This window comes from Ovis canadensis, chromosome 8, assembly GCF_042477335.2.
Source record: "Ovis canadensis isolate MfBH-ARS-UI-01 breed Bighorn chromosome 8, ARS-UI_OviCan_v2, whole genome shotgun sequence".
NCBI lineage: Eukaryota > Metazoa > Chordata > Mammalia > Artiodactyla > Bovidae > Ovis > Ovis canadensis.
The window spans coordinates 60,656,705-60,668,799 of NC_091252.1; the positions used below are offsets into that span (position 1 = coordinate 60,656,705).

General features: G+C 42.1%; 1 protein-coding gene across 1 annotated transcript in view; it reads right to left on the reverse strand.

Moving 5' to 3' along the window:
• SLC35A1 (solute carrier family 35 member A1) overlaps positions 1-3,956 on the reverse strand; it is a 32,520-nt gene extending 28,564 nt beyond the window's left edge. The window contains exon 1 of the mRNA XM_069598313.1: positions 3,758-3,956. Coding sequence (XP_069454414.1) covers positions 3,758-3,773 — 16 coding nt within the window. The 5' untranslated portion in view covers positions 3,774-3,956. The remainder of the gene's footprint in view (positions 1-3,757) is intronic.
• Between the last annotated feature and the right edge of the window lie 8,139 nt (positions 3,957-12,095).

The window sequence follows — 12,095 nt, forward strand, 5'->3', positions numbered from 1 at the left end:
TAAACAGAGAGGCAGTAGGAAGAAAACAAAAGGAATAAGTGAACGATAAAATAATACAGAATTTTATAAATTACATCCAGCCTCTCATTTCACAGCATTATATGAAAGATAACTCATAACACACACAAAAGAAGAGTATTAAGAGTGAAGTTCTGTAAACCTGAAATCCAAGAAATATACACTTCTTATGAACACTGAATTTAAGTACTTATTCTAAGTATATCTGAGCATCAGCCATCACTCAGGCACCAAGGCCGGTCCACCAACTTCAGTAAAACCACAAGCAGTGGGGAGCCAGGTCTCCTTCAGTACTCCCAGCCCTGTTATGAGACAACCATCACCTAATACTCAAACTATTTCTACTTTTTTACCCACTTCATACTTCCCTCATCCCCAGCTATATTTAACCTTCTTTCAAATCTTCAGGCACATGTTAAACAGGGATCCACAAGTTTTTTTCTGTAAGGGCCAACAGTAAACATTTTAGGTTTTTTAGGCCACGAGGCAAAATTAAGGATATCATGTAGGTACTTAGGTGACAAGAGAGAAAACATATTTTCACATTTAACTTATATTTAATTGGAAAAATTCAAAATATAATAATAATTAAGTACAATGCTTTCTTGTATTGAGAAGACGGGAATTCTGGGGGTGGAGGTGGAGGCAGGTAACATTGTGCTTCACTGGTCTTCAAAGTTGGTGTTCCATCAGATCAACTGCAAAGGTTCACCTGTAAAAACCATTCTTAGCTCACAGGCCATAAAAAAAAAAAAGTGATAGTCTGGGTTTGACCAATGGGCCATACTTTGACAACCTGGGTTAAGAACCAGAGGGACAGAAGTTGCTCTGGGCTGCTACTACAACTACATTACATCTAAGTATGCTTCTTAACTACTTTGGAAGCCTAACCACAATTCAAAGGTGACTTGCACAGGAAAATAAAAGTTTCAAACAAATAATCTTTATTATGGTAAGGTGGAAACTTACTAGGAAAACAGGTTCTTCAATATAAATATTTTTCCCTGGGTGAATTAAAGAATTATTTGCAAAAGGCAGAACAGAAAAAATAGAGCTTTTCTCTGCCTAAAGTTTCAATCGATCTTGAGGACCCAAAAGGCAATGTTAATGTAAAAGAGACTGAAGGGCATCACTGTAATACTTCACTTGCCCTAAAACTCTCCTACACAAAGAGGAAATGTAAGACAAAAAATAAACAGCAGTACAGGAGAAAGCATTTCCCATCTTCTTGATCAGGGGTGAACAAAGTACATTTCCTCTCATTTTTCTATGATCTGAAAGCTGAGAATAGGTTTACATTTTTAAATGGTTGGAAAAAAGTTTTTAAATAACCTTTTGTGATGTATGAACATTATATGAAATTCAAATTACAGTGTCACAAAAAAAGTTTTATTAGAACATACTTATATCCTTTGTTTCCAAATTATGTATGGCTATTTTTGCCCTGCAACAGCTGAGTGAGTAGTTATGACAGAGACCATCAGCCATTAACAGAAAAAGTTTACCAACCCACATGTCCTAGATTATCAATACTTTCATAAATAAGAGAGGTTAGGTCTGCTAAACTAAAAACTATGTCAGTGATTATATAGGTTCCTGATTCCAAAACAACACAATGAATGGTTAAAATTTTGAAAATACACCTATTAGCATAGTGATTAAATGGGAATATATTATATTCCTGAAAATACCGATTAAATAGAAGAGCAGGCAAATAAGTTTAGATATCTGTATAATGAAAGTGCAATTATTAGCAATTTCAGTTTGTTTCAAGGTAATATCACAAGTCCATACAGGGACTTCCCTGGGGGTGCAATGGTTAAGACTCCTGAGCTTCACTGCAGGGGACAAAGGTTCAGTCGTTAGACGGGGACTAAGATCCATGCGGTGGCAAAAAGTCACAGCTCACCTGCATTGCTGAGTGGGCACAGTGGCACATCAGCACTGTTTTCTCCTCTCAAAGCTCCCATTAGCTCCCACACACCTGTTTCTATGTGGAGAATCCCACCACCCCGCCCCGCAAAAGAAATTTACAATCTGGAGTTGTATATTTTTCTCAGTTTTGCTGCTGCTGCTAAGTTGCTTCAGTCGTGTCTGACTCTGTGCGACCCCAGAGACGGCAGCCCACCAGGCTCCCCCGTCCCTGGGATTCTCCAGGCAAGAACACTGGAGTGGGTTGCCATTTCCTTCTCCAATGCATGAAAGTGAAAAGTGAAGGTGAAGTCGCTCAGTCGTGTCCGACTCTTAGCGACCCCATAGACTGCAGCCTACCAGGCTTCTCTGTCCATGGGATTTTCCAGGCAAGAGTACTGGAGTGGGGTGCCATTTCTCAGTTATAGTTTACTGTATTTTAGAGGGGACATTATTTGTAACACCTGAGAAGGTGGAAATTAGGAAGTCCCAGATAAATAAACCCTTTGTGAATATCAGGAAGTTCAGGATTGCAATTTTGTATTACACAGTTCTAGCGGACATGTAAGATTTATCACACAACCCAGGCACAACAAATATGTATTGGCAATAAACCTAAATCTGTAAATTGAGCAACTATTTCAGATTATTTGACTTAGGTAATTCTACAATTGCCTTCACCATTCACCTTGCTATTTTCATTTTATGTCAATTATCAAAATCTACTTTTTTCCTTTATTTCGGGTACTGCTATAAAAGACTCTTAACGGTGGGCTTATTTGAAATGCGAGAAGCATATGCAATTGCAGACAATGCCCCTGAGCAGGGCTTGAAGGAAAACGTGGCCTCTCCAACCAGGAAAATAATTCGCCACCCACGCAAAAAGGTATTGTTCAAATATTTGTTCAACGTATATTCAGGGGTGAAGCCAACAGCTCTATGGAGGAAATGTGGAGAAGAATCCGGGTGTTGCCCAATCTCTCGTAGCTTCACCATCCAGAAACTCAACTCCGGTTTTAACTTATCCCATTCAGCAAAGCAAACAAGATGCAGAGTTAATGATACTTACACTCAGGAAAAGGCAATTAGTCATCAAACATTATTACTCTAATGAGCTATCCCTGGGGAAGGGGCAAGGGCAGGGGCGGAGGATGGATATCACCCTTCCCACAAAATATTCAAGTGTTCTTTCTAACCACATAACAACATTCTGGAGAGCAACTGTTAACAACAGCTTTCTCCGTCTCGTCACATTGCAAGGCTGTTCTCCTGCCCCAAGGATGTTTTCAGTGTCTGTTAGGTGGACTAGCCGCTGCTTAGGTTTTGCACCCGGAGCATACCCTTAAGGCTCTGAGCATCCCAGTGTAAAAGTCACCGCGGAGACCGCAACCGCGGTGACCCCGGCCCGCACTGAGACCGTTCCTGCCTCCTGCTGGGTGATGCGGCTCCAGCCAGGTCCCGGCGCACCGACCCCTCACCCGGTCTGCTACAGCCCAGGCCTGTCTGAATTCTGTTCCCACCTACATGTCCAGGCAGGTGCGGTCTCCGGCCGCCAAACCAGCTGACCCTGAGTCCGCCCCCCGGGAAGGCAGCCGCAGTGGGAGGCTGGCTGCCCAGCGCTGCCCTGACCCGTGGCAGCGCGCACTCAAGCCCGGGAGCAGCTCAACACAAACCCCTGATCCCCGACGCCCGGGCCTACCCCTCGGAGACCCGAGCCCCGCAGGCTCGGAGGATGCTCGCCCGCAGACAGATGCAGACAAGCGCTGAGGCTCGCTCTGCATAGCGCCCCCGACCCGGGTCCCCCAGTCCCGCCGGGCCCCGGCCTCACCTCTTGGGGCTGCCATGGTTCCCCGACAGCGCCGCGCGGAACTGACCCGCACCCCCTCCGCGCGCGCTGAGGGCACCGGGGACCGCCTCCTGGGGTCATAGAGACGAACCCGCGCGGCCTAGAGCGCCCCGCCAGCCGACTGGCCGCGGCTTCCAGCCCAGCCAAGCACCTGGACTAGGTTCACGAATTCGACCGCTGCAGAAAAGGGGCGGACCCGGATGGAGAAGAGACCGGTACCGCCCAGTTTCTGTTGACAAGCGCGTAAAACTTAGGTTCCACGGCGCTCTTTTGTAAAACTACAACTCCCGGCCGGCTAAGAAGGCTGAGTCGCGAGAGCCGAGCGTTGCCTTCTGGGAGCTGTAGTCCTCACCAGGTGATTTGGCGGCAAATAGGAATTGGTCTTCGATTTAAGGATTCTGGCAAAGCTGTTGTTAGATCCTCCCCAAACCCGGAAAGTAACAGAAACTAGGCAACTTCTGTAACTTGCATTAACTTCCTCACTCATTAACTTCTGTTGTTACCTCTTATTTAAGCTTATAGTTTATATTATATATTGTTCAAAGTCTGTGGCTGTGTCCTCATCGTCAGCATCATCTTTACCGGACATTCTAATTGCACAATCTTTGCTTTAAAACCTTAGGCATATCAACAGGCACTGACTTCAACCGCTATAATCTCCACGATCACTGAAGCATGTTAATTGGCATAAGTGATATTAGAAATAATTCACTGTCAAATGGTTTTCAAGATATGTGGATTGGCTAAAAATACTGTTGTATATAAGTACCTCCATTCTTACAGGAACATGGGTACAATATTCTGAGATGCCCAGCAGCCTACACCTTCTGTAGCATGATCTTTCCCCTACATGACTTTCAGACTTAATTGAAGAAAGTAGGGAAAACCACTAGACCATTCAGGTATGACCTAAATCAAATCCCTTATACAGACTAGAAGCGACAGATAAGATTCAATGGATTAGATCTGATAGAGTGCCTGAGAACTAAATGGACCGAGGTTCATGACATTGTACAGGAGGCAGTGATCAAGACCATTCCCAAGAAAAAGAAATGCAAAAAGGCAAAATGGTTGTCTGAGGAGACCTTACAAACAGCTGCGAAAAGGAGAGATGTGAAAGGCAAGGGAAAAAGAAAGATATACCCATCTAAATTCAGAGTTCCAAAGACTAGCAAGGAAAGGGAAGAAACCTTCCTCAGTGATCAATGCAAAGAAATAGAGGAAAACAATAAAATGGGAAAGACTAGAGATCTCTTCAAGAAAATTAGAGATACCAAGGGAACATTTCACATAAAGATGGACACAATAAAGGACAGAAACGGTATGAACCTAACAGAAGCAGAAGATATTGAGAAGAGGTGGCAAGAATACACAGAAGAACTGTACAAAAAAAGATCTTCATGACCCATCATGACCACTATGGTGTGATCACTCACCTAGAGCCAAACATCCTGGAATTCAAAGTCAAGTGGGCCTTAGGAAGCATCAGTACAAACAAAGCTAGTGGAAGTGACAGAATTCCAGTTGAGCTATTTCATATCCTAAAAGATGATGCTGTGAAAATGCTATACTCAATATGCCAGCAAATGTGGAAAATTCAGCTGTGGCCACAGGACTGGAAAAGGTCAGTTTTCATTTCAACTCCAAAGAAAGGCATTGCCAAAGAATGCTCAAACTACCGCACAATTGCACTCATCTCACACACTAGCAAAGTGATGCTCAAAATTCTCCAAGCCAGGCTTCAGCAGTACATGAACCATGAACTTCCAGATGTTCAAGCTGGTTTTAGAAAAAGCAGAGGAACCAGAGATCAAATTGCCAACATCCGCTGGATGATGGAAAAAGCAAGAGAGTTCCAGAAAAACATTTATTTCTGCTTTATTGACTATGCCAAAGCCTTTGACTATGTGGATCACAACAAACCATGGAAAGTTCTTAAAGAGATGGGAATACCAGACCACCTGACCTGGCTCCTGAGAAATCTGTATGCAGGTCAAGAAACAACAGTTAGAACTGGACATGAAAAAACAAACTGGTTCCAAATAGGGAAAGGAGTACATCAAGGCTGTATATTGTCACCCTGCTTATTTAACTTCTATGCAGAGTACATCATGAGAAATGCTGGACTGGATGAAGCACAAGCTGGAATCTAGATTGCTGGGGGAAATATCAATAACCTCAGATATGCATATGACACCACCCTTATGGCAGAAAGTGAAGAAGAACTAAACTTTCCTGATGAAAGTGAAAGAGGAGAGTGAAAAAGTTGGTTTAAAACTCAACATTCAGAAAACTAAGATCATGGCATCTGATGCCATCATTTCATGGCAAGTAGATGGGGAAACAGTGAAAACAGTGACAGAATTTTTTTTTTTTTTTTTTGCTCCAAAATCACTGCAGAAGGTGACTGCAGCCAGGAAATTAAAAGACACTTGCTCCTTCAAAGAAAAGCTATGACCAACCTAGACAGCATATTAAAAAGCAGAGACATTACTATACCAACAAAGGTCCATCTAGTCAAAGCTATGGTTTTTCCAGTAGGCATATATGGATATTTCTCTATAAAGAAACAAAGACTATAAAGAAAACTGAGCACCAAAGAACTGATGCTTTTGAACTGTGGTGTTGCAGAAGACTCTTGAGGGTCCCTTGGACAACAAGGAGATCCAACCAGTCTATCCTAAAGGAGAGCAGTCCTGAATGTTCATTGGAAGGACTGATGCTGAAGCTGAAACACCAACACTTTGGCCAGCTGATGTGAAGAATTGACTCACTTGAAAAGACCCTGATGCTGGGAAAGATTGATTGCAGGAGGAAAAGGGGACAAGAGAAGATAAGATGGTTGGGTGGCATCACCGACTCAATGGACATGAGTTTGAGTAAACTCCAGGAGTTGGTGATGGACAGGGAGGCTTGGCATGCTGCACTCCATGGGGTTGCAAAGGGTTGGACATGACTAAGCAACTGAATTGAACCTAAGATCATTTTATATATATATCCTGTTAACATTATTATAAAATTTTTCATTCCTTATTAGCATCACATTAATAGGGGGGAGTGGGGCTTCCCAGATAGCTCAGTGTAAAGAAGGCAGGTTCTATCCCTAGGTGGGGAAGATCCCCTGGAGAAGGAAATGGCAACCCACTCCAGTATTCTTGCCTAGGAAACCCCATGGACAGAGTAGCCTGGTGGGCTACAGTCCATGGAGTATCAAAAGAGCAGGACTTGGCAAATAAACATGACTTGGCAACTAAACAACAATATCAGAAGGAACTCACAGCAGGAGACCATAGTTTATATAGTGAGACATTTGATTAATCTCAGTTCAGAGCAATGTTGAATCTTCCTTCCCTCTGCCTGGTTGTATGTGTGCTGACTGGTGCTGATCACCTCTTCTTGTAATTGGTACAGTTCTCACTGATGCAATTATTCAGTTCACTGCTGTATGTTCTTATACGTACCCATATACACTTAAAAACTCATATCTGTACTTGAAATTAATTGTAAAAATTAAAAATATTCTATCATACATTTATTTTGTTCTATATTGTTTTATATGGTTTATTTATCTCCTATTTTGGAGTATCATTACAGTCTCAACTTACTTCAATTAACTATAATTATTCTTTGGACACTCAAATTGCCACAGTATGGACCCTATAAGTCCACTCCTTTCTTTAAATCTGCAGAAACTTTTTGAAACATTTTTGATTTCTGGCAACAAGGTCCCAGGTTCCAGGCCAATCTTGATTTTTTCCCTTTTCTAAGCCATGGGATCAACTGCACTTCAAGAAACTATGGTTCCTTCTGGGGGAGAACAGTATTACACACATACACACTGATCATAATTAGGGTGGTGGGTAAGATGCTTTAGAGCTAGTTTGTGGCATTTCTGATTCACATAATGTAAATTTTCCTTCTTAAAATTTTCATTGCCTGCAAAGACTTTCTGCTCCATTACCATGAGCCTTGACTAGATTCTGATGCCTCTTGTCCTAACATGATCAGCCCAAAACCCACCAGGGACAAACCTATAGTCAGATCACGTCAGGATGATTGGTCCATTCCAGTGAAGGAGACTGCACATCAGAATAACTGTAGGAGGTCCCGGGAAACAAAGGAAAAGACAGTTACAGAATCTGGGGGAAGGATGGACTTACTGTGTATGTTTGCTCAATCATGTCCAACTCTTTGCGACCACGTGGACTGTAGCCCATCAGGCTCCTCTGTCCGTGGGATTTTCTAGACATGAATATTAGAGTGGGTGAAATTTAAAAAGCAGTACTTTGTTAGATTCAAAGAAGGGCTGTGTGTGAAAAACTCAACATCAGACCTGAATAGTCTCAGGATCCTGTTTCTTGGAAACTCCAAAGTTACTATATATGTGGACTGTTAGACTCAGGAGTCCCCTAAATGAAGGCTTTGGAACTAGGTTGGAAACTGAAGCTGCGTCGTTGGATCAAAGTGACTTAAATCCTTCAAGCAAGAATAGAGTGTTTCATTGTTACTGATACAATTTCCACAGCAGTGTTCCTAGTAGTGTATGATTTCAGAGAACAAAACTTTTCAGTGAATTAGAAAGTAGACACTCAAAAAAGGGGGGGTGTTATTATACTTTACAACTGTAGCATATTCTTGAGAGATATATTATTTCCTGTTAACTTTGAAGCTGGAATTTTTTTGTTTCTCATCCCAGCCCAGTGAATGGCCAAGCAGATATTTACATTCTTAGTTTAAGGTAATTTTTACTTTCTCATTTCGAATTATCCTAAGTCTTCCAGGACAAGTATCAGTTCAATGTGTTTCTTTTATGTATGTCTAGTTTTCTGTACAAACCTTGGTTAGAGCAAGGAACAGACATCTCCGTCATGTGAGCCATAAGATCATTTGCCTGATGATGAAATAACCTTACAGCAGCTGTTGCTCTTTCCATCTGAGACTTCAATGATTGTTCTGATTGTCACTATCACACTGAAGTATTTGTCTCGATACCCTGTCACTTCTATCTCTGCTTAGGTATCAGAGCTACCCTGCTGCTACTGCTGCTGCTAAGTTGCTTCAGGCATGTCTGACTCTGTGTGACCCCATAGACAGCAGCCCACCAGGCTCCGCCGTCCCTGGGATTCTCCAGGCAAGACACTGGAGTGGGTTGCCATTTCCTTCTCCAATGCATGAAAGTGAAAAGTGAAAGTGAAGTCGCTCAGTCGTGTCTGACTCTTAGCGACCCCATGGACTGCAGCCCACCAGGCCCTCCGTCCATGGGATTTTCCAGGCAAGAGTACTGGAGTGGGGTACCATTGCCTTCTCTGAGAGCTACCCTAGTCTCAATGAATTGTATGAAAGGAAGCCCACTACTATCTCCATTAGTAACAAAGTAAAAGTGTGAACTTCATTAAACAAAAAGACTGTGCAGAAAGCAAATACCAAAAGGCTTAAGGGGATTGTAGCTCACTTCAAGTATGGTATTTGTACGATAGATTATTAAAAGTGGCAAGGTTTAAAGTATAGTAAACCATTAAAGAACTGTGTAGACAAATGCAGATTAAGCATATTACTCTCATTCTCCTATTTAAAAAAAAACCCAAACTAATCTGAAACCTGGGTTCCCTTCCTGGGTTGGGAAGATCCTCTGGAGAAGGGAAAGACTACCCACTTCAGTATTCTGGCCTGGTGAATTCCATGGACTGTATAGTCCATGGGGTTACAAAGAGTCAGACACAACTGAATGACTTTCACTTTCACTGTGATTTTAAAACAATTCTTTCCTGTGGTATAAAAATTACTAAAGACAAATCAGAAGGATTGCTGCATTTTAGAACTGAGAAAATTTGTTTTAAAAATACAAAGACACAACGTAAAATTCAGTGTCTGAACTGAAAGAGTTAAATGAGTAATAATCGTCAGTATCTAAATATTTATTTGTTAATAAATTTTATTTTTTCTTTTTATTAGAATATAATGGTTTTACAATGTTGTCTTAGTTTCTGCTGTACAATGAAGTAAATCGGCCATATGTCTACATAGATCCCCTCCCTCTTGGACCTCTGTCTCTCACCCTACCCCCTCATCCCCTCCTCCCCTCACTCCAGGTTAAACATTTCTTATTTGAGCTTAACTCTCCCTTCCTTCTGCTGCCATTTTTAGTTACCATAATCTCATTTCTCCTTTCCTGCCAAACAGTCACTGATAAGTAGTCTGTACTTAATTCTACAATTTTCTGCTTTGCTGGCTGCAATCTTATTTCAACTCAGGCCAACACTGTTAAAACAGCCTGGCAGTTGCCAACTCCATTCTTCATCCTCTTGTGTTTGTTCATCAGACATTTAAGGAAAGTCCTAATGTGCCAAGCATTATTCTAAGTACTGAGATCTAGAAAACAAAAATCAGGAAAAATGAGGATGGGGTGCAGCAGAAACAAAACACTGGGGGATCCCTCCTCTCTTGGCTGATATTAACAAGGCACTTACCAGACAAATGCTTCACACATGTTAGCTAACTGGTCAGAAAACTAAGATCATGGTCCCATCACATCATGACGAAACATGGAGAAATAATGGAAACCAGCGACATACGTTATTTTGGGGGGCTCCAAAATCACTGCAGATGGTGACTGCAGCCATGAAATTAACAGTCGCTTTCTCCTTGGAAGAAAAGTTATGAACAATATAGACAGCATATTAAAAAGCAGAGACATTATTTTGCCAACAAAGGTCCGTCTAGTCAAAGCTATGGATTTTCCAATAGTCATGTATGGATGTGAGAGTTAGACCATAAAGAAAGCTGGGTGCTGAAGAACTGATGCTTTTGAACTGTGGTGTTGGAGAAGACTCTTGAGGGTCCCTTGGACAGCAGGGAGATCCAACCAGTCCATCCTAAAGGAAATCAGTTCTAAATATTCATTGGAAAGACTGATGTTAAAGCTGAAACTCCAATAGTTTGACCACCTGATGTGAAGAACTGACTCACTTGACAAGACCCTGATGCTGGGAAAGATTAAAGGTGGGAGGAGAAGAGAACAACAGAGGATGAGAAGGCTGGATGGCATCACCAACTCAATGGACATGAGTTTGAGTAAACTCTGGGAGTTGGTGATGCACAGGGAGGCCTGGTCGCAAAGGGTTGGACATGACTGAGCGACTGAACTGAACTGGTTTAATCCTCTCAGACAAGCCAATGAGTTGGGAACCATTATCCCAATTTTGATGATGAAGAAACTCAGCGGGGAGAGACCAGATAACACAGCTAACAATAAGTAGAAGACCGAGACCATACTTCCGTGATCACAGAGATTACATTTTTTCCTACTCTTCCGACTGCTTCTCTGTCTTCTCTCTTCCTCCTCATTCCATCCCCATTCATTGGTGATGATCCCCCAAACTACCCTTCTCCAGATCGAATTCTAGTCACCTCTGCTTTTCTTTGTCATTTCTTAAATGCAAAATTTCTAGTACTGAACACATTATCTTTTTTGACCAACCACTTCCCCTTCTCACATCATCCTCTGTTTCTCAGGGTAGAAACTCTGATTTTCTCTTCTCTGTCCCGGGCTGTTATATCTCCTTCCTTAAATCTCACATTTGTCCCTTCCTGTCATCCAAAACCACGATGCCTTAACCCTTGTTAACAGCTTCTTCTCCATCTCACCCTTGCGGCTTAACTGGTAAAGAATCCACCTGCAATGCGGGAGACCTGGGTTTGATCCCTGCATTGGGAAGATGCCCTGCAGAAGGGAAAGGGTACCCACTCCAGTATTCTGGCCTGGAAAATTCTATGGACTGTATAGTCCATGGGGTCACAAAGAGTCGGACACGACTGAGTGACTCTCACTTTCACTTTTCTCCATCTCACCAATTCCAGCATCTCTCTCCCTCAGTGGATCTTCTGTTCCAGGATCAGCCACAGTTTTTTTTGTTGTTGTTGTTGTTGTTGTTTTAAATATCATACTACAGAAAGGCAACACATTCCTCTGTCTTTCAGAGTTCTCCAAAATCTATGCCAACCCTCCTCATCCAGCTTTATTTTCCACCAACTTCCCCAAAGATGATTTCCTTTTTCCTGTGTTTCTTCCTTTTATCTTCCAATAACTACTTTGCCACTGAACTACCACCTTGACTATTAAAATAATCACTCAACCAATATGCTGCTTCCAGTCTGTCCTTTCTTTCATTCCTTTTTTAAAAAACTCATTCATCCAACAAGATACAATAACAATACTAGGGATGTAAAAATGGCTAAAATACAACTTAGATCTCAAGAAATGCACGGTCTAACAGGGAGAACACAGAGGGACACATATAGACCTTTTTACTTCAAGCGCTAT